We start from the raw sequence: 22,823 nt of genomic DNA on the forward strand, positions 1-22,823 counted from the left end.
TAATGCACCATCTATCTGGCAAATATTATGTAACCCTTCTATTAATTACAATAAAAAATATATGAAAAAAAAAAGAGCTCAGGGACAGTGCCTAGGCCCTGAGTTCAAGCCCCATGACTGACCAAAAAAAAAAAAAGAAACAATTTGTACCTTGGCTGGTAATGATATAAAATATAACAATGAAATGTTATGCTATCATAACTTTTTTTTTTTTGGTCGGTTGTGGGGCCTGAACACTGGGCCTGGGCACTGTCCCTAAGCTCTTCAACTCAAGGCTAGTGCTCTACCACTTTGAACCACAACACCACTTTTGGTTTTCTGGTGGTTAACTGGAGATAAGAGTTTCACAGACTTTTATGCCTGAGATAGCTCTGAACCCGATCCTCAAATCTCAGCTTCCTGAGAGGAATACAGGCATGAGCCACCAGTGCCCAGCTTGCTACTTTTTTTTTTTCTTTTTTGCTATCGTCCTACCTCTGGGCCTGGGCATTGACCCTGAGCTTCTCAGCTCAAAGCTACAACTCTACTCCGGAGCCTCAGCCCCACTTCCCATTTTCTAGGGATTAATTGGAGATAAGAGTCTCATTCTTTAGTGCTCAGGTTGGCTTTGAACAGCGATCCTCAGATCTCATCCTCCTGAGTAGTTAGGATTACAGGCATGAGCCACAGCACCAGGTACTTTTTTTTTTCTTTTGTGTAGCTACTATGTACTATGTACCAGGCAAACTTTATGTTTGTTTTGCCTTTTTATTCTATTGCCCCTATCTCCCAAGTGCTAGTATTACACATATGTGCAACCTTGCCCAGCTCATGTATTTATTTTAGTTTTTGGAGCATCTATCCAGAGCCAGTGTGTTGTTATTGAAGCCTACACACACACACACACTCTTCTATACAGAGCTATATATATTTCTCCTTTCCTGTCCATAAACAGTAGCACCCTAATTACACCATGTTGAACTGTTCATTCACAAAATTCACTGTGCAGATGACTACCACAAAAAATCCATATTCATCACTTTACTATATTCTATAATTTATCTAACCAGCTCCCTAACTGATAAACACTCAGGATATTTTCATGGTAGTGAAAACAATTTAAAGGGATTTCTGTTCATTCATTCATTCATTCATTCATTCTGTCTGTCTGTCTCTGTCTCTCTCAGCAGCACTGAGATTTGAACTCAGGAACTCTCTCTCTCTGTGTCTCTCTCAGCAACACTGAGATTTGAACTCAGGAGTTCTATCTCTATATTTCTCCATATGTCTCTTTTTCTCTGTCTCTGAGGATCCTGGGTTTGGGCTTGCCAGAAAGGCACTCTACCACTTGAGCCGTACCTCTAGTCCAAAGGGATTCCTTCCTATTTGCAAGTAATTCTTTCTTACATAATTTGACTAAGAGTGTGCATAATCTTAAAATAACTTTGAATTCCCCCACTGCCAAGTCCTACGCATTCATTTCTTCTGCCTCTCTTTTCTGATATATGTCTTTCTTCTTATTTCCAAAGGCTGTGCTTCAGTTTCAGGCCTCACTCCTGTGTTAACACATGCACCAAATGACTTTAGAAATCTCCTTACAAAGTCATTGCCTTAATTATGCTATTTTATTATAATCATTGATTAATTAAGCCACTTCTCAGTTACCAAACTCAAATTCTACACTTGAGGCTGCAATGGGAGAATCAAGCAACACATTACCATCAACTGGACATTTATGAATGTGGATGTTCTTTACAGACATCACTTCCTCTAATCCTCCTCCAAATCTTGCAATGGTAGGTCATATTATTCCCAATGTGTAGCCAAAGGAACAAGTGAAAAAGATAGAATAACTAAGAGTATCTAGCTAGTACCTAGCTGATGGAACTAGGAAAGAAGTTCCAATTGTCTAATTGCAAAACATATGCTCTTACCCAGCAAGTCACACTGTTTCCCAAATGGGGTAACATCATCCAGCTTCTGTGATGTGAGGATTATTGAAAACATCTATGTAAAAACAACCTGCCAAAGCTACATCTGGTGGCCTCTTTTGTATTCTTCAGGCTTCAGCCTCACATAACCTCTACTGAGAAAATTTTCTTACTTACCCTAGCCCCGATATAGCAGCCTTTCATATGATCCCATATTTTTTGTCCATATTTTTGGATAGGACACTGGGCTTTACCTGTGCTCTACCAAAGAACTACACCTGTAGCCCCTCATATTGTGTCCTTCCATTTTAATTTCACGGTAGCTCTTACCACTGTTTGAAACTTATTTAGATTTTTGTTTATGTGTTTTATTGCTAATCTTGCTTTGTTAGTATGTGAATTACACAGGGGAGGAATTGTGTCTACCTTTTACGTTGCCTTGGCTTAATTTGTAAGTGTTCACTAATTTTTAAAAAATGTATTGTTATGGGGCCAAGAGTTTGGCCTAGTGGTTAAAGTGCTTGCCTAGCATGCATGAAGACCGGGGTTCGATTCCTTGGTACCACATTCATAGAAAAAAGCCGGAAGTGGTGCTGAGGCTCAAGTGGTAGAGCTCTAGCCTTGAGAAAGTCCAAGGACAGGGCTCAGGCCCTAAGCTCAAGCCCAGGACTGGCAAAAAAAAAAATGTATTGTTATTACGGTGATATACAAAGCCGGGCATTGGTGCCTCACACCTATAATCCTAGCTACACAGGAAGCTGAGAGTTTGAAGCCAGCCCAGGCAGGAAAGTCCATTAAACTCTTATCACCAATTAATTATTAGAAAACTAGATGTGGTGCTGTGGCTCAAGGTAGTAAAGTGCGAGTCTTAAGTGAAAAAGTCCAAAGACAGCACCCAGGCTCTGAGTTCAAGCCCCATGACCAGCCAAATAAAGTAATTAAATAAAAGTGATGGGTGCTAAAGTTACCTAAGGCAGGTAAAGAGTGCATTTCTTTTTTTTTTTTCTTTTTTTTTTCCCAGTCCTGGGCTTGAGCTCAGGGCCTGAGCACTGTCCTTGGAAGAGTGCATTTCTTTTTGGACAATGTCACCCCTTCCCTTGCTCTCTCCCAGTTCGTTATTTTTTTTTTTTCAGAAATGAGTATAGAGCTCAGTTTACAGACAGAATAGTTCTCATTACTTTTTACTTCTGTGAATAAGAAAAGAAAACACAGGGCCAGGACTTTGGCCTAGTGGTAGAGTGCTTGCCTAGCATGCACGAACATCTGGGTTTGATTCTTCAATACCACATACATAGAAAAAACTAGAAGTGGGGCTGTGGCTCAAGTGGTAGAGCGCTGGCCTTGAGAAAGCCCAAGAACAGTGCTCAGGCCCTGAACTCAAGCCCAGGATTGGCAAGAAAGAAAGAAAGAAAGAAAGAAAGAAAGAAAGAAAGAAAGAAAGAAAGAAAGAAAGAAAGAAAGAAGAAAGAAAGAGAGAAAGAAGGAAAGAAGGAAAGAGAGAGAGAAAGAGAGAGAGAGAAAGAAAGAGAGAGAAAAAGAGAAGGAAAGAGAGAAGGAAAGAGAGAAGGAAAGAGAGAAGGAAAGAGAGAAAGAGAAAAAAAGAAAGAAAAGAAAGAAAAGAAAAACATAAAAATCAACACTAACCCATTATAAAAATAAAGGAGATGCTAGGTGCTAGTGGCTCACTTCTGTAATCTTAGCTATTCAAGAGGCTAAGTTCTGAGGATCTTGATTGGAAGCCAGTTGGGACAAAGTCAAAGGAATCCTATCACAAATTAACCTGCAAAAACCCAGGAGTGGATTTATAGCTCAAGTGGTAAAGCACTAGCCTTGAGTATAAAAGCCAAGAGAAGGGCCAGAAGTTTAGCCTAGTGGTAGAGTGCTTGCCTAGCATGCACTAAGACCTGGGTTCTCTTCCTCGGTACCACATACATAGAAAAAAGCCAGAAATGTTTCTGTGGCTCAAGTGGTAGAGCGCTGGCCTTGAGAAAGCCCAAGGACAGTGCTCAGGCCCTGAGTTAAAGGCTCAGGACTGGCAAAAAAAAAAAAAAAAAAGCCAAGAGAAAATGTAAGGCCCAGAATTTAAGCCCTAGTACCAGCTCAAAATAAAAAAAAATTAATATCCTCATAACACCACCATGAAATATATACTAAGATCATAGGCAAGAAAAGTGAAAGCTCAGAGATGTTTAGTAACTTATCCAAGTTGGAAAATGGAGGAGCCATGCTGGGCACGCCTGTAATCCTACCTACTTAGGAGGATGAGATCTGAGGATCACAGTTCAAAGCCAGGCCAGGCACTAAGAAAGTCTATGAGACTCTTATCTCCAATTAATCACTAGAAAACTGGAAGTGGCACTGTGGCTCAAGGGGTAGGGAGGTAGCCTTGAGCTGAAGAGTTCAGGAACAATGCCCAGGCCCAGAGTTCAAGTCCTACGACCGATGGAAAAAATGGGGGGGGGGCACTTTATTAATTAATCCAAGCCAAACTTAGATTAATTTGACTCAAAGCCCATTTCCTTAATAATTATGCTAGAATAAAATTCACCACTAATTGGTGAGATGGTGGGTATAAGCATCAGATCCAAGAATTTTTTTAAATTGACATGTGTTTGCTCACATTTGCTGGAACTAAGGCTTGAACTCTGGGCCTGGGTGCTATCCTTGAGCTTTTTTGCTCAAGGCTAACATTCTACTACTTGAGTCACAGGACTACTCCTAGATTTTTGATGGGTAACTAGAGATTAGAGCCTCACTGACTTCCTGTCTGGACTGGCTTTGAACTATGATCCTCAGATTTCAGTTTCCTGAGTAGCTAGGATTATAATTACAGACATGAGTCACTGGCACTCAGCTGTTACTGGCTTTTTTTGTTTTTGTTTTTATTTTTGTTATGATTGAACTCAGGACCTCATGCATGCAAAGTATTGTACTGTACCCCCGAACTATACCCTACCCTTCAACAATTTTGTGTTTTACTAAAGCATTTGAGGATATCCTTAGATCAGTACTCTCTTCCAAAAAGAACTGCTCCAGAAACCCTGGCATTATCAGAAGTGACTCAGAAGCCTGTGAGGAAAGAAGGCCATTTTGGTGTTTACTCCTGTCTCTTGATTGGTGCGATCAAAGGGGTCCTACCTGAGCAGCCTCATAAGTGATGGTCTTGGTCTCAGTGTGGACAATAGGGACATCTTTGGTTGGGATTTCACTTTTCGCAGCATTGGCCGTATCTGAGATGGTGACAGTCTGAGTCTTTACCAGAGGAGGCTGTGAAATAGTAAAGAAATGGAGTTAGCAGAGGTTTCTGAAGGCCATGGAGAGCTGAACTGTCTGACATTGATCTGATCAAAGTGTCTGCTGAAACGAAGCAAAGGGCAAGTTCAATCGCCAAAGGTGTTTTATCTGCTCAAGACTTGGACGCCATTCCAAAGTAGCTCTGACAAGGTGTCACACCACGAAGGGCATTAAAAAGCTGCATTACTGTAATCACTCTCATAAGCCTAATGGAAAATTGTAAGATCAGACAGTTATGACTGGTGATATAAAATACTTCAGACTGACCTTCAAATGTGAATATAAAACTATTTGCCAAATAGCAATCACTTTCATTTGTCCTTGTGACTGTGCCATTATAATTAAGCAAGTCAGCCACATTTCCTCCACTGTGGACAAATGGTACAGGAAACAGCAGAGGCACAGGAAAGCATTATCCTGGAATTCATTAACTTCTTTCAAATCAATGTCAAACATTCACTTTGGATTTACTGAGAAGAAACAACATTTGGGAAACTGGAGCAAAAACTCAGTTCTACCACCACCTGATGATTATTAATCTCAGAATTTCAGAAGAATGTTAGTGTCCATCTGCTCAACTTCCCCAAGACTATAAATCACCTCATAGTACCATTTGATTGTGATCAGGTTCATCCACCTCAGCACAGGAAGACAGCCTATGATCAGGGAAGCCCCTGTGTACATGTGTGGTCAGTGGTAGTGGTGGCCTGAACAGTGTGGCTGCATTACATAGATTTTTATTTGGGGCCTGACATCTCGTTTTAGAAAATATCACTTGGAATATTTTTCTAATATGGTCTGACAACATGAAGGCTCCTTGTGTAAGAAACCTCCATAATCCATCTCTTCCCACAGCTCAGACTTGAGTAAAGAAAAGTGGAAATTATTAGTGCCAGCTTCGTAGCAGGAATTTGTTCCCAAGAGCTCTGGAAAGCTGTCAGCGTGGGAAACATTCGGAGTTATGGAGGTAATTCCTTTGAATGACCCCCCCCGCCCCGTCTTTTTTTGAAACAATCACAGACTTCACTCTGACTCTATAATTTTGAAAAAACAAACTGGCCACCACTACTACCACCACTACCACCACCATCACCTCCTCTTCCTCCTCCACAGAAGATTGCAGCCCTCTCCCAAGCGTCGTGAGTGAGAGCTACATCATCAAATCAGTTACTACCTGGAAACTTCGAATGAGGGTGGGGAACTGGGTACCCACACAAGAGTCAAGAAATGATCCATTTTGTTTTCCAAGTGGCTCTCCTGGTATAACATGCTCTTCACTACTGTCTGCCTCGTTTTCACCAAGCTGTAGCTGATAGGAGGCTGAGAACTGTAATGCACTGGCCTGTTCCTCCACTCCTACGCATTCCCCACTTGGGCCACTTGGCGTCTCCTCAATCTCAAGATGGCCAGCTGCCCCCTGCTCCTTCTCTTCTGTCTCCTTGCTGCTTATGGAGAGGGAGCCAAAGCCAAAGCTCTGCGGAGTCTCCGATGGGGTGGTCATCTGGCTCTTACTAGGACCTACTGACTGCTTGGGACCCTCCCATTCTGAGGCAGGGTAGGCAGATGGCCCTTGTGTCCCGACAGCCACCTCCTCTGTGCGAATGCCATTTACACTCTACAAATGAATGGACATATACAAAAGCAAGAAGATTAGGAATAAGTGGCAGACATTAGAGTGAATAATAAGAACCAACAATGATTTATCCGAAGCCTCAAAATATGAAGGCAAATGTCAACCATGAGTGCTAATACCAAAGGCAGCAAAAGGAAAAACTGCTAATCATCATATACATCAGCAGCTTAAGCAGTCTCAACTTCATTCTGGCCATATTTCTTTAACTCTTTTAACCTGGGAAAGAATTTCAACATGCCTCACACAGTATTTAACACTTTGTATTCCATATTTCTTCCCTATGTAATTTTACACTTAAAAGAGTTACTTTATCATTCTTACAGAACTCATTGCTCTGCCTAGGACACAAGGTAATTTGAGACAATCAAAACATGTTCTTGATGAACATGGCTGGGTTGGAAAAATATCACATATCTCATATCTCTATGTATGATCAGCCTGGTCTCTAACAGAGAAGCTAAAACCTAGACTCGTTGGCATGAGATAGGATTTGAGTCCATCCAGTATGGAATTACTCTATCATGGTCATGGCATCACACATGTATTAAAAATAGGAGGGCACCAGTTGCTTCTACCTGTTATCCCAGCTACTCAGAAGGCTGAGATCTGAGATTGCAGTTTGAAGCCAGTCCAGGTAGAAAAGTCCTCATGAGACTCTTATCTGCCATTAACCACTCAAAAAACCAGAAGTAGCACCGTTCAGAGCTGTTTTGTCTACAGATCAGGAGTACAGAAAATATACCTCTTGCCAATAGTATAAGTATAATAAAGAATAAAGTTTGTGCCATTCTGATGAAATGATTTTTTTGGCCATTCATGGGTCTTGAACTCAGGGCCTGAGCACTGTCCTTGGACTTTTTATCAAGGCTAGTGCTATACCACTTGAGCCACAGCACCACTTCCAGCTTTTTTCTATGTATGAGGAACTGAGGAATCGAACTCGGGTCTTTGTGGATGCTAGGCAAACACTCTACTACTAGACCAAACTCCAGGCCCCATTCATGCGGGTTTTTAAATTAATTAATTAATTTTTGCCAGTCCTGGGGCTTGAACTCAGGGCCTGGGCACTGGACTTGGGCCAATTTCTCTGTATGTGGTACCGAGGAATTGACCCCAGGGCTTCGTGCATGCTAGGCAAGCACTCTTACCACTAGGCCAAATTCCCAGCCCATGAAATGATTTTTTAAGTGATAATCTGTTATCAGAAGGCTATTCATGAATTAAACATTGCTTAGGCTACCACAACCTGAACCCAAAGTTGATACTGCTACAGAAAATTAGATCACTCCTTCCTGCCCCCCCCAAAACATACACAAGAAGACATCAGTGGTTAAAACCAAAGCCACAGGACTTAACTGAATACCTATTAAGCACTAGCTATTAGAAATGAGGAGCTGGGAGTGGTGGCTCATGCCTGTAATCCTAGCTACTCAGTAGGCTGAGATCTGAGGATTGAGGTTCAAAGCCAGCCCCAGCACTAAAGTCCATGAGATGGGAGTGGTGCTGTGGCTCAAGGGGTAGGGTGGTATCCCTGAGCTGAAGAGCTCAGGGACAGTGCCCAGGCGCAGAGTTCACGCTCCATGACTGAAGAGACAGAGAGACAGAGAGAGACAGAGAGACAGAGACAGAGACAGAGAGAGAGAGAGAGAGAGACAGAGAGAGAGAGAGAGAGAGAGAGAGAGAGAGAGAGAGAGAGAGAGAGAGAGAGAGAGAGAGAGAGAGAGAGAGAGAGAGAATTGGGTCAGATGACCATTGTAGGACTCTCATAACATTGGCATGTAAACTTTTTCAGTTGGCTCCAATGTCCAGATATCCTGAACAATACAAATTGCTATTTATAGGTATGTTCCCAGGAACATGGAATTCATTATGCTCCAAACTTAACTCACTTCTGTTGCTGCCTGGGCCTCTCACTCCAACTTTCACCGTTTCCATATGGTGGTAAATGGGACCTCTCCAATCCAGTCTTTCATGCCAAACCCTGAGAGTCATCTTCAAGACCTTCCTTCCATTCACCCACCAATGCCCAGGGATTGTATCATCTAGCCATATCTAGTCTACCCATTTCCATATCTATCTGCTTATCTCTGTTTCTACATCTAGCAGCTTCATTCAAGCTCTAGTAACATCCAGATTACTGACGCTTCCTGTTTTTCCTCTCTCCTTTACTCCTTTTTTCATTCTCAGCTCAAACTTTCTCTGAATGCATCGTTATTCTATTGTTAAAGTACTTATGTCTAACTTGATGGCCAAGCACTTTACTTTCTCTCCATTAATCCAAAGCTATTTGCAAAACAGTGTGATTTACTTTGCTGCCAAGCTGCAGAAGAAACATTGTTTCTTCTGATTACAAATAGATGATTAGCTCAAGTGTCAGTTCCTTTGGGCGTTTCATCCTGGCTGCCTGTCTTCCTCTTCCTGCTTTTTTTCTTCTTCTCTTCCTTCTTTTTTAGGTTTGAATTCATGGCCTCCCACTGGCTAGACAATCATTCTATCATTTGATTCTAGCCTTTTTTTGTGATGTAATTATTTTCCAGGTAGAGTTTTGCATGGCTCAGCCTCAGACTGTGATCCTCCTAATTATGACCTAAGTATCTAGGATCACCAGCAGGTGCCACCATACCCACATTGTTCATTAAGATGTCTCACTAGTTTTATGACCATGATGAGCTTCAACCACAGTCCTATTCTCTACCTCCCAAGTAGTTGAGATTATAGGTATGAGCAACCACAACCAGTTTTGTTTTGTTTTTTTTTGGTGGGTCATGGGGCTTGAACTCAGCCTGGGTGCTGTCTCTGAGCTCTTCAGCTCAAGGCTACCACCCTACCATTGAGCTAAGCCCCACTTCCCATTTTCTAGAGGTTAATTGGAGATAAGAGTCTCAGATCCTTTTGTGCACAGACTGGCTTTGATCCTTGATCCTCAGATCTCAGCCTCCTGAGTAGCTAGGATTACAGGCATGAGCCACCACAGGTCACAACCAGTATTCTCTGCTGAACATTAAACCTTCTCTTTGCTCATGCTAATCAATTACTCTGTGTCTTAGTCATTTCCTGAGTTCCACACGAGACCCTTTCATTACTGGTATCTTCATCTGTCTCTTCCATTGGACTGTGAGCACATGGAGGAATCAGGACTTCCTTATACTCACGGTGTCTTACTTGGCTTTCTTATATAGTTTCTGGCATATAATAGTTACCTGGTGAAAATTTGATGGAGGTAGTTAATAAGGGAACTTTGTTTGATGTTATTTAAAATTTATAATGTTTAGCAAGGCAGGTTGTAATGGGAAGAACACCAACTGTGGCTCATTGAACAAGATTAATTATCTAGTCTTGTATTTAAAGTCATCTATCAAAAGAAAAGGAATGTTAGCAGATTCCATAGGAATCAGGTATTGTGATAATTATTGAACATGCTTGCCCATTGAATTCTTTACAATCGTACTCTGAGATAGTCATTATCCTGGTTTATTTATACTGCCTAAGCCACAGCTCCACATCTGGCTTTTTTTGATGGTTAATTGCAGATAAGAGTCTTACAGACTTTCCTGCTGGGCTGGCTTTGAACAGTGATCTTCAGATCTCAGCCTCATGAGATTATCCAGTTTATAAATGAAGAAAGAAAAGATTAAGGAATTCAGAGCTAGGAAATAATGAAACCAGGGTTTAAATTCTATTTTATCTCTGTCTCTAAAGCCTATCTTCTTCACATAGCACCAGAAAGTATCTATAGTAGAACCACAGGACAAGTTCTAAAGAATTAGTTCAATTCTGACTCTAATTTTGAGACATACAATGCTTGTCTAAAGTACTCTTGGTGGCTGATGATATTTTTGTAAATATAAGAAAATAGAAATGCCAGAAGACAAGACTCTGGCCAGAAGAAGACATAAAGGATCCATGACATGAGACACTCAGAATCTGATGTCTATGGGTGAAAAATTTTAACTGACAGTGTTGCTTTTGGCTATGAGCATCAGCAAGGGCCAAGATTACATAAGATTGTACAACAGCTTGATACCAAATTAGCCTAGAAGCTTTAGAGGAGTCTTCCCAGGAATATAAATTGATATATGGCTACATATGAGCTATATATAGTAACAAAAAGGCAAAACTGAGACCTAATGTAATTTAGAGGTGACTGTTTAGGTATTGCTTATCTAGAGAAATGGGAGAGCTATAAGGAGAAAGACATAAAACTGAGTACAGGTGGCTTATGCCTATAATCCTAGCTACTCAAGAAGCTGAGACCTGAGGCTCACAGTTCAAAGCCAGCCTGGGCAGAAAAATCCAAGACTCATCTTCAATTAACCAGCAGAAAATGAGAAAGCTGTAGCTCAAAGTGGTAGAATGCCAGCCTTGAGCAAAAGAACTCAGGGACAGTGTCTAGGCCATGAATTCAAGTCCCATGACGACCACCACCATCAACAAAAAAGAGCAAGATAAAAGATACACAATTATAGACTGGCTACCTATACAAGATACTTGGTGATATCCAGTTAGTTTTAAGAATGTGAAGAGGAAGATCATTAAACAAAGTAGCTGATTGAAGAGCAATCTCACTTGAAGGTTCTCAATCTCACTTAAAGTCAATGGCTGTGTTTTGTGGAACAAAACAAGGATAACTTTCTCCTGACAACTATTTATATTCAAAGGGATTATGTCTCAGAATCCTCAAACCCTGTGTATATATGCGCCTTGATGGGCTATAAACCCTCTTCCTTGCCTCACAGGCCTCAGACAGCATTAAGAGCAGGATTTGGGTGTCTTACAGGCATTGTGCTGCCACTTTATTGCATGTAACCCAGAGTCTCTTTATTTTCAGGCTATTTTTGAAATAAGAGCTATCTATTTGAAGAGACAACCAAAACAACTAGAGTTATGCTTAAAAGATTATCTTTCTTGAGACTGTGTGTGTGTGTGTGTGTTGGTCCTGCAGCTTGAACTCAGGGCCTAAGCACTCTCCCTGAGCATTTGTGCTCAAGACTTGTATTCTACCTCTTTGAGCCACTGCTCCATTTAAAAAAGACTGCCCTTCTTATAAAAAAAATCACCGTGAAAAAAAAAATCCTGAAAAAAATCAACAAAACAAAAAATGTTCTTAAGCTATATCAGTTTCTCCTGTGGTCCTACAGAGTGATTTCTCCCATATCCATTAGGTCACTAGTTTCTTAGTGAAGACTAGTTTTACCTCTGAGTGGTGACAGAAAACCCACTCCTTGATCTATGCTGTCTCATTTTATCTTCCTATATAGTAGAATATTTTTGATAGGCAGAAAGGGCCTGAGATGAAAATGAGGGAAGGAGAAGACCAGCATTTCTCTGATAACATGCTATCTTTTATTTATTGTTCATGGAAACCTATTTCCTGGGCCAGGTATGGTAGTAAACGCCTCAAGTCCTAGCACTTGGGAAAATGAACCTAAATACTTAGACTCTTGTCTCAACAAACCAAAACAACAAAATAAAGACACAAATGAAATCAAAATGATAGAATTGATACCCGGTACTGATGGCTCACGCCTATAATCCTAGCTACTCAAGAGGCTGAGATCTAAGGATCATGGCTCAAAGATAGCATAGGTTAGAAAGCTGGTCAGACTCTTATCTCCAATTAACCACCAGGAAACTGTAAGTTGCATTATGGCTCAAAGTGGTAGAGTGCTAGCTTTTTTTTTGGCGGGGGGGGGGGGGTGTCATGGGGCTGGAACTTGGCCTGGGCGCTGTCCCTGAACTCTTCAGCTCAAGGCTAACCACCCTACCCTCAAGCCAAGCCCCACTCCGTTTTTTTTCTAGAGGCTAATTGGAGATAAGAGTCTCAGGTCCTTTTGTACCCAGGCTGGCTTTGAACCTTGATCCTCAGATCTTAGCCTCTTGAGTAGGTAGGATTACAGGTGTGAGCCACCACACCTGGCTGAGTGCTAGCTTTGAGCCCCAAAGCTTCAGGACAGAACCCAGACCCCGAGTTCAAGCACTATGACCAATGGAAGAAAGATGTATGTATTTTCTACATGTGTAACTGTATACATGGAAATGACCTTAATGTATTCTATTATCTCTTGTTACTATTTTCTTATGTAAGTTCCTGTGTCTGATTTCAGTAGTGAAATGACCTTTAAAACTTAGAAAGTGCTGCTTGCCATAATCCTAGCTACTCAGGAAGCTGAGATCTGAGGATCATGGTTCAAAGTCACCCCTGGCAGTAAAGTCCATGATGAGACTCTTATCTCCAATTAATCACTAAAACTGGGAATGGAGTTATGGTTCAAGTGGTAGAACACTAGCCTCAAGCACAAAAGTTCAGAGACAAGCTGGGTGCCAGTGGCTCACACCTATATACTAGCTATATACCAAGCCAGCTTAGGCAGCAAAGCCCGGGAGACTGTTATTGCCAATTAATCACTAGAAAACCAAAAGTGGCGCTGTGACTCAAGTGGTAGAGCGATAGTTGGAAGAGCTCAGGGACAGCACCCAGGCTCAGAGTTCAAGCCCCATGACTGACAAAACAAGCAAGCAAGCAAACAAACAAACCCAAAGACAGTTAGAAGTAGACCTTTAATAGGTTCCTAAGAGAAACCTAAGGGAAAGAATTATTAGAAATAATGAGCTGGTTTTGGTGATGTATGCCTGTAAGTTCAGCACTCAGGAGGTTAAGGAAGGAAGAATTTTGAGTTTGAGCCCAATCTGGGATTTCCAGCAAGACTCTGTAGAAATAATTTAAGAAATGTGAATTTTTAAATGTGGTTATATCTGTGGGTTTAGGTTTTTCATGTATTTTATTATTTGAAATCTGCCTCTGGAACAGTGAAGCCACTCAAGGTAAATGATCACTTCTCATCCCACTCTCCCAATCATGATTATCAATTAGGAATACAAAACCTTGATCAAGGTATCTCCAAATAGGTCTAAAATACTTCTAGATTAGTAAAGTATACTGTGTAAACAGATACTACAGTATTTTACAAGAAGAAGATTTCTAAGAGGCAGGGGAGAGTCTCCTTAGTAGCTAGGATTATAGACACGAGCTATTGGAGCCAGCTTGCTCAACTCTTAAATCAAATCATATAGATATTTTAAAAATATGTTTTAATAAGCAAAAGGGAATGAGCAGAGGTGGCAATGAGACTGGGGGTTGAGGGAGTGCACGGACACACAGACACCCACAGAGCATATTACCCTTGCTTTGCAAACCCAGTAAGAAGCGCTTTGCACTGCAAAGGCCCACAGAACCAGCAGGAATCCAGGTTATCTTGCTAAGCACAGAAGGAAGATACCCAGCAGAAGAGTCCAGCTCCTGGTTCTTAACTAAAGTAAACAATAAACATTACAGTCACTTAGATTATCAACAATGTCTTTAGATAATACCACCAGATAGTTGGCAACATGCAAGCTAAAAAAATTAAAAACATAGAATCCAATCCTGATAAGATCAGTTAATTGCGAGTGCTCTGTTTCTCCATTCTGCTAACAAAACATGGCAAGGTAATGTCTCAGGGAAGAATGATGTTGAATGACTAAGGAAAAGTCTTTATAAAGCAATATATATATATATCTTCATACATGAATATATTATAAATATTTGTAATCTCATTCCTATTTTGAACACTTATTAATAACAATGCTTCCCTGATTTGTATAATAATCGCTAAGGAACATCAACCTGGTGATTTAGAAAACAATTTACTGTAAAACAAATGCTTTTAAATGGGCACTTGCAATAAAAGATAAATCAGATGTGGTAATGGCTTCTTTTGTAAAAGCCATTTGTAAACAGCACATAAAGATGACAAGTTGAGCAGCAGTAGCCCATTCTTCAGCCAAAAAAGGAAACATGAAGAAAGAACAAAATTTACTGAAAAGGAAAACATCCCCTGATCCCCCCCGCCCCCTCAAAAGCTTGATGAATGATAGTTTTGGTACATTTCCAGTGGAAGACTCAAGCCACTAGAAGTTTTAAAAAGGATATCCATCAGAACAACAAACATTCAAGATGGGGATAAACTAACAAGAGTTCCCACATGGCTAGCAAATGATTTGAAAGTTCTCTTTCCACTCTAGTGTGCCTTTAAAAAATATGATTATTTTGCCTCTTCATTTTTGGTACAGGGTGTTACATTTGCTAGGCAAGCATTTCTCCACTGAGTGACATCCCACACCTATTGTACCTTTTTTTTTTGCCAGTCCTGGGGCTCAGAACTCGGGGCCTGAGCACTATCCTTGGGCTTTCTCAAGATTAGAGTTCTACCACTTGAGCCACAGCACCACTTCTGGCTTTTTCTATATATGTGGTACCAAGGAATCAAACCCGGGTCTTCATGAACACTGGGCAAGTACTCTACCCAGGTTCCTATTCTGCCTTTCTTTATAAAGCAGTACCTCACTGTGTTATCCTTCTGGAGGTACTAGGGTTTGAACTCGGCATCTTGCATTCACTAGGCAGGAGTTCTATCATTCGAGCCATGTCTTTTAGCCCTATTTCTCACAGACACACACACATATATATATATATATATATATATATATATATACATTTTTATTGAATATACTTCACTTTTAAAATTTTAGCATATATGCTATTGGTCTGTAGCTAGAAATATATCTTTACAGTATGTACTAACTTCCTCATGAAGCTCATAGTCCATTACTATTCTCAGGTATATCTATATCTATATCTATATATATATATATAATAAGATATAAAGGAGCTTATTCAGAAAGATACTGGCTTTTACTAGAGTTGGCAAAATTATTTACCATAGGAAAATAACTCTACCATGCACCTTTCTTAAATGGAGCCAATAAAATTCCCCAGTGACAATTATCTTCCAAACATAGTTTTAATCTTTTCTTTCTTTGGTGATAGGGGTTGAATCCTGTGCCTTATACCGAGATACATTCCCATCCCCTCCAAAACATAGTTTTTATAATTTTCTAAATAGTGCTGTTATTAGGTTATCCCCAGCACAGATGAATATGAAAGCAAACAGTTTCAAAATCCATGCTAGATGCAAAATTTTAACTATTAGGTAATAGAAAATTTTGCTTTTACACTGCACTCACCAGCCAGGACTCCACAGATCAAGAGTATTCTCACACCTGAGTCCAGCTATAGAAGTCAAAGCACTTGAGCAAATATTACAGGTTAGACTGAGCATATCTAGATAATCAGAACCTTTAGTGGTCAGTTTTACTTCCTTACACTATAAAGGGTAGGGACAGGGTGATGATGGAGACACAAAAACTCCTTCTTTAGGATGGAACAAAATTGACTTGCCTGGGTAAGATTTCATAAGTCTGTTTTAAATGGATCCAACTCTTAAGCACTGGAAGAAACATTATGCCTCACTTTGATATGTAGAAAACAGTATCGTATTTTTGGTTGGTCATAGGACTTGAACTCGGGGCCTAGGGGTGCTGTCCCTGAGCATTTTTTTTACTCAAGGCTAGTGTTCTACCACTTTGAGCCAGAGCTCCACTTCTGAAAATGGTACCTTTATTCCCCAGAACATAATGCAACAAAAATCTATTAGATATTAATTATGTCTTTCTTTTTTTTTTTTTCCCCCAGTCCTGGGCTTGAGCTCAGGGCCTGAGCACTGTCCTTGGACTTTCTCAAGGCTAGAGCTCTACCACTTGAGCCTCAGCACCACTTCCGGCTTTTTTCTATGTATGTGGTACCGAGGAATCGAACCCGGGTCCTCATGCATGCTAGGCAAGCACCTTAACCACTAGGCCAAACTCCCGGCCCTAATTATGTCTTTCTTTTTGAAAAATCTCTTTTTTTCTTTTAATTTCTTCTCCTCTTTATCTTCCTCTTCTTCCTCTTCCTCCTACTCCTCCATCTTCTTCGGTGCTAGTCCTAAAGCTTGAACTCAGAGCTTGGGGGTGTCCCTGAACTTTTGTGCTCTAGGCTAGCATTCGACACTCTGAGTCACAGTACTATTTCTAGCTTTTTGGTAGTTAAATGGAGATAAGAGGCTCATGAACTTTCCTTCCATGGGCTGGCTTTGATACCACAATTCTCATATCTCAGCCTCCTGAGTAACTAGGATTACAGGCATTAGACACTGACATCCGGCCTGAAAAATCTTTTTATTTTTTTCTTTCATTTCAGAGTAATGTATAGAGGAGTTAAAGCTTCCTTCTTTCTTTTTCTTTTTTTTTTGCGTCTGTCCTGTGCTTGAACTCAGTGCCTGGATGTTTGTCCCTGAGCCTCTTTGTGCTAAAGGCTAGCACTCTACCACTTGAGCCAGGGTCACTTCTGGCATTTTCTGTGTATGTGGTATTGAGGAATCAAGCCCAGGGCTTCATGCATGCTAGGCAAGCACTCTACCACTAATCCACATTCCCAGCCTCACAGCTAGCTAGCATGCTTGCTTGCTTGCTTCCTTCCTTCCTTTCCCTTCTTGGGGCTTGAACTTTGGGCCTGGGTGTTGTCCTTCAACTTTTTTGCTCAAAACTAGCACTCTACTGCTTGAACCACAACCAGCTTTTTCTGAATAATTTGTTGGAGATAAGCATCTCACAGACTATCCTGCCCGGACTGACTTTGAACTGCTATCCTCAGATCTCAGCCTCCTGAGTAGCTAGGATTACAGGCATGAACCACCAGTGTTCATCTGAACACTGTATAATAATACAAAAGGCTTCCTGGTTAACATTTCCAACAATGTACCTTCAGAGACATGGCCACAGGAAACATAATTCAAGCTAGTAAATAGGATACTTCAAAATGTGGAGTGTATAGATAATATAATAAACTCTAGTTCTGGAAGCCAGGAGTGTGGCCTAGTGGTAGAGTGCTTGCCTAGAATGCATGAAGCCCTGGGTTTGGTTCCTTGGTACCACATACATAGAAAAAAAGCAAAAAGCGGTGCTATGGTTCAAGTAGTGGAGCATTAGCCTTAAGAAGGCTCAAGGACAGTGCCCAGGGCCTGAGTACAAGCCCCAGAACTGGCAAAAAAAAAAAAAATCTAGCAATGTGAGCCTAGGAGAAGGTTTGCCCAAGGTGAAATAAGAGAGAAAGTGATACACCCTCTCTAATTCCATATTACAGGAATAAGCTCTCCTCACACCCACCAGCCCACACCCACTCCACTGTTCAATCTTTATCATGATTAGAGTGGCAATACTGGGTGGTTAATAACTACTCATTTGCACAGTGCTTTAAAAAACACAAAAGGCAAAAATCAGCATATTAAAATGCTTTCAACATTATATATATTGTAGTGACTGGTTAAATTGCATAGAAAAACGTTCTTTAAGCTTGACATAAATAAATCAAATGAATTCAAAGTTGGTTTAAAATAATATTTCAAGAACTGAACACATCCATATGTTATCTCTGTGTTAGAACTAAGCAAAAGACAATTCTTAGGCCACAGAGAAGACTAAAAACATGGAAAAGCAAGGGATCTTTTCTAGAAAGACTGGTTGACACTCAGTTCTTGCTGGATTCCCTGGAACAGGGGTTCCTTTTTCCTCCCCTCTGCCCTCCTTTTTTTTTTTTTTTTTTTTTTTCCTGGTTCTGGAGCTTGAACTCAGATCTGTGCACTGTCCTTGGGCTTTCTCAAGGCTATTGCTCTATCACTTGAGCCACAGCACCACGTCTGGCTTTTTCTGTGTATGTGGTACCAAGGAATCGAACCCAGGGGCTTCATGCATGCTAGGTAAACACTCTACCACTAGGCCAAACTCTCGTCCCCTGCCCTCCTTTTATTAAGCAGTGAGTATGTATATAGCACAACTGGCTCCTACTTCCTCAATGATTCGTAGCAACCAGAATCCAATTTGCAGTCAAATTTATTCAAATAAATATACATATTAACAGAGAAAATAATGAGACAATTTTTTTAAATGTTCCAAAAGGAAAATTCTTTAGCAGATTTCTTTAGGGTTCAATAGCTTATTGAATAAGATAAACAACTTAATCAACTAAGTATTAGAGCTAAAAGACTGTGGACAAAGAAACTTCAAGAAACATGTATTTGGGGACTTATTAGGAAGCACCGCTCCAATAAATCATCCTTTAGAATAGAATTGTGTCCAAAAGGAAGCAAGGACAGTTCCTAAGAGAACATCAGTTTAAGGCAGGCTCAGTAGTTAGAATCATAGCTACTCTGAATGTTCAGACTCATAGAGTGAAGTTACCCTATGAAGAAAAGTCTGTGAGACTCCGTTTCCAAAATTACTAACAAAAATCGGGACTGAATATGTGGTTCAAGTGGTAAAGGGACAGCTCAGTAAGTAAGCTGAGCAAGAAAAGACTCTGAGTCAATAGTGGCAAAAGGAATGCTTTTCTTTTCTTTTCCTTCCTGCCCCTCCACCCTTTATTTGGTGCCAGTCCTAGGACTTGAACTCAGGGCCTGTGCACTGTCCTTGGGTTTTCTCAAGTTTAGTACTCTAGCACTTGGTCACAGCACCACTTTTGGCTTTTTCTGTGTATGTGGTACTGAGGAATTGAACCCAGGGCTTCCTGCATGCTAGACAAGCAGTTTAGTGGTAGAGTCTAAATAGGCTCTAATTGGGGGATTCCCCTCAAGGAAGTCCCTTTATTTTAAAAATAGAAAGAAGAGGGAAGCAGAGGCACATCCTTAAATTAACGAAAATAACAGCAAGTCATCAGTGACTATGTTATGATCACAGTTAACATGCAGCAACTTAGAAAACTGACAAGGACAGGGAGGAGTATTACGGTGGTTGCAAGGTTTTAGATTTCAGTTGGTATGTATCATGACACCAAATAAACAGAAATGAATGCGTCTTTTGTTTTCTATAAACAAAGCAAAAGTTACTTTGACAATAAATGACGATCCTAAGGCAATATAGCTCTTCAAACTATGTAACTAATCAATTTTTTGGTCAACATTAAGAGGTGAGAAGACTATGCCTAACAGGCCAGATTCCACTGCATGGCTGTGAGGTAAAAACAGATTCACATTGGTAAATGGGTAGGAAACAATTTTTAGTGACAGGTAAACTTATATTTAAAATTCTGATTCCATTGTCCATGATAAAGTCTGACTGGTACATAGCTAAGATCATTTATGTGAAGTATTGTATTTCCTTACTTTCACTCACAAAGATGGGAAGTTGTAAGATTACACGACTTGCAAAGCCTCAATTATTTATTCTCTGGTCCTTTACAGGAAAAGTGTCGACCTATGATCTATAAGGTACATAAAACCACAACAGTTCAATATATTTAACATTTTCATATCCTATAAATACAAGTGTAATGAATTGTTCTCTGCAATGTATTTTAGGTGACTACAAATGTTCACTTTAACATTATAATCCAAGATTAATTTGCATACACAGACATACACCCCACTCTGGATAACATGTTCTCAAATAAAATTATTTGGTTGTTAGCTGTGGTTAAGTGTAAGACCACAAGTATAAGAGAATGACATTTACCATAGCAGGTCAGACAAAACCACTAAATAAACCAGGGTACACTGTGGATCAATAATGCAGACAGTGACTTCAACAAGGACTTTCTGGTTCTGTTTTTCTTTTCATTTTTGTACTAGTTCTGAGGATTGAATTTAGTACTGTCCCTTTGCTTTTTTTAATTCAAGGCTAACGCTCTACCACATGAGCCACAGCTCCATTCCAGCTTTTTGGTGGTTAACTGGAGAGAAGGTCTCATGAACTGTCCTGCCCTAGCGACCTTCAAACCTTGATCTTCAGACTTTGGCCTCCTTAATAGTTAGAACGACAGGCGTTTACTTATGTATTAATTTGTCAAATAGTGAAAATGTGATGGAAACTTATGTTTCAACACAAGAGATTCTATGTGAAAAGTTATCTACAGCTGTTTATGAGTGAAAAATACTAATCAGGGCCTGGGAATGTGGCCTAGTGGTAGAGTGCTTGCCTAGCATGCATGAAGACCTGGCTTTGATTCCTCAGTACTACAAACATAGAAAAGTGCTGTGGCTCAAGTGATAGAGTGGTAGCCTTGAAAAGCCCAAGGATAGTGCACAGGCACTGAGTTCAAACCTTAAGACTGGCAAAAAAATACTATAAACATAACTATTTAGACATAAAAACCTATGACTCTATAGACATAATGTTTTATTTCATAAATTAGTATGTTTCTATGACATACAAACCCTTAGCCTAATTTTAAGTTCTAAATACTAAGTCCCAGTGATTGTAAATAGAGATTCCCTCCTTGAACACTTGTTTGTTAAACTTGTCATTTAAAATATGATGTAAAAATCAACATTAATAAATTCTTAAAAAAAAAGGCAACATGGTGATTGAGATAGCAAAGATGAACAAACTCAAAGCCTTTCTCACCATTTTGAGGAGATAGGCACAACTTAAAGACACATTTCAAAATTTCAATATCACATTTTCTGGTGGAAAATTCAACTATAACAATATTAAACAGAAAGTAATGTCTACTTTTTTTTTCTTTGCCAGTCATGGGGCTTGAATTCTGGGCCTGAGTACTGTCTCTGAGCAAAAGGCCTTTCTTTTGCTTACAGCACCCTACTACTTAAGCCAAGGCATCACTTCCAGCTTTTTGAGTAGTTTATTGGATATAAGAGTTTCACAGACTTTCCTGCCTGGACTGGCTTCTAACCATGATCCTCAGATCTCAGCCTCCTGAGTAGCTAGGATATCAGGAATGAGCCAATGACACCCAACTAATGTCTATAGTTTTATCAAAGCACATTGTTATAAGTCAAATCACTTGGGAGCTACTCAAATATGTCAGGTTTATCAGATTGTTGGAGAGGGAAAGCAAATTCAGAATTCAGGCTCTGGTAATATGGCTCATCAAAACATAAGACTCATACCATCTTGTCAACAGTTTCTAGGCTACAAGAAGTTTCTAGGGCTATAAAACTATGAACTCTGAGCTATGCAAAGGCATGGTATACTTTGGGAGATATTTGAGCACAGGCCATCAAACCAGTCTCTACATGGTCTTTAAACAATATTTTACAGAGAGGCCATACTCTGGGATACAGATTTAGATTAGGATTTTATTTAATTCTAAAATTCTAGTGTACATAACAGCATTCATGAAGCCCTGGGTTCAATCACAAGCACTGTAGAGAGACTGCAGGGGCCGGGGGTGGGAGGCGGAGAAGGATGGAGAGGGAGCTAGTGACCCTGTACACTGCAGTTTGTGGACACTGAATACATAAAAAACTGAAAAAAAAATGGATGCATAGTAGCATATAATGTTTTCCCCTTTATTCTTTTTTTGTGTTTTGTTGAGACAGGATCTGATCAGAATGGTCTCTACAGTGCTTGTGATTGAACCCAGGGCTTCATGAATGCTGTTATGTACACTCATTCTGAGCAAACCCCTGCCCTGAAGATTCTTCTTTACATGGATAAATAAGACAAAAAAATGAGGGATAAACTACCTTTGTTGCTCTGAGAACACAGAGCTGAGACTCTGTCTTCTCCTTTTAATCTTCAAAATACCAGATAAATTCAATTATTTAACCACAATAGGAGTCTGACTATATTAAAGGGAAGTATAGGGCCAGGAGTGTAGCCTAGTGGTAGAGTGCTTGCCTAGCATGCAAGCCCTGGGTTCAATTCCTTGGTACCACACACAGAGGAAAAGGTAGAAGTGGTGCTGTGACTCAAGTGGAAATGTACTAGCATTGAGCAAAAGAGGCATAGGCCCTGAGTTTAAGCCCCAGGTCTGGGGGGGAATGGGGGAGGAAATATACTGCCCCCTTAAAAAATTGGCACTCTCAGTTCATAAGCAAAGCATTTCTAAAGCACATTTTTCAATGAGATACCATTTATACATTCAGTTAGGCTATTATTAAAGTTATTTAGATTTCTAGTCCATTTCTAGTTGCTAGGAATAATAAACTACTTTCTCTTTGTTTTCTCTTTTTAGTATGATAGGAGTTTCACTCTTCTATTTATTTTTACTAAATAAAGCCCTCCATGAATTTACAATTGTTGACCATAGTCACCTTTTTTGTCCCCTTCCT

The 22,823-nt window shown here is 40.1% G+C and overlaps 1 protein-coding gene across 15 annotated transcripts in view; it reads right to left on the minus strand.

The window, feature by feature from the left end:
- Epb41 (erythrocyte membrane protein band 4.1) overlaps positions 1–22,823 on the minus strand; it is a 132,975-nt gene that overhangs the window by 11,581 nt on the left and 98,571 nt on the right. For 8 of the 15 annotated variants that reach the window (XM_090335427.1, XM_090335428.1, XM_090335422.1 and 5 more), the window contains one exon: positions 5,049–5,177. In XM_090335427.1, the coding sequence (XP_090191553.1) occupies positions 5,049–5,177 (129 nt within the window). Of the gene's footprint in view, positions 1–5,048; positions 5,178–6,378; positions 6,820–22,823 lie in introns of all 15 variants that reach the window. The other 7 variants (XM_090335429.1, XM_090335419.1, XM_090335416.1 and 4 more) reach the window with 1 other exon arrangement.

This window comes from Megascapheus bottae, chromosome 6 (assembly GCF_031878675.1).
Source record: "Megascapheus bottae isolate mThoBot1 chromosome 6, mThoBot2.hap1, whole genome shotgun sequence".
NCBI classification, from domain to species: Eukaryota; Metazoa; Chordata; class Mammalia; order Rodentia; family Geomyidae; genus Megascapheus; species Megascapheus bottae.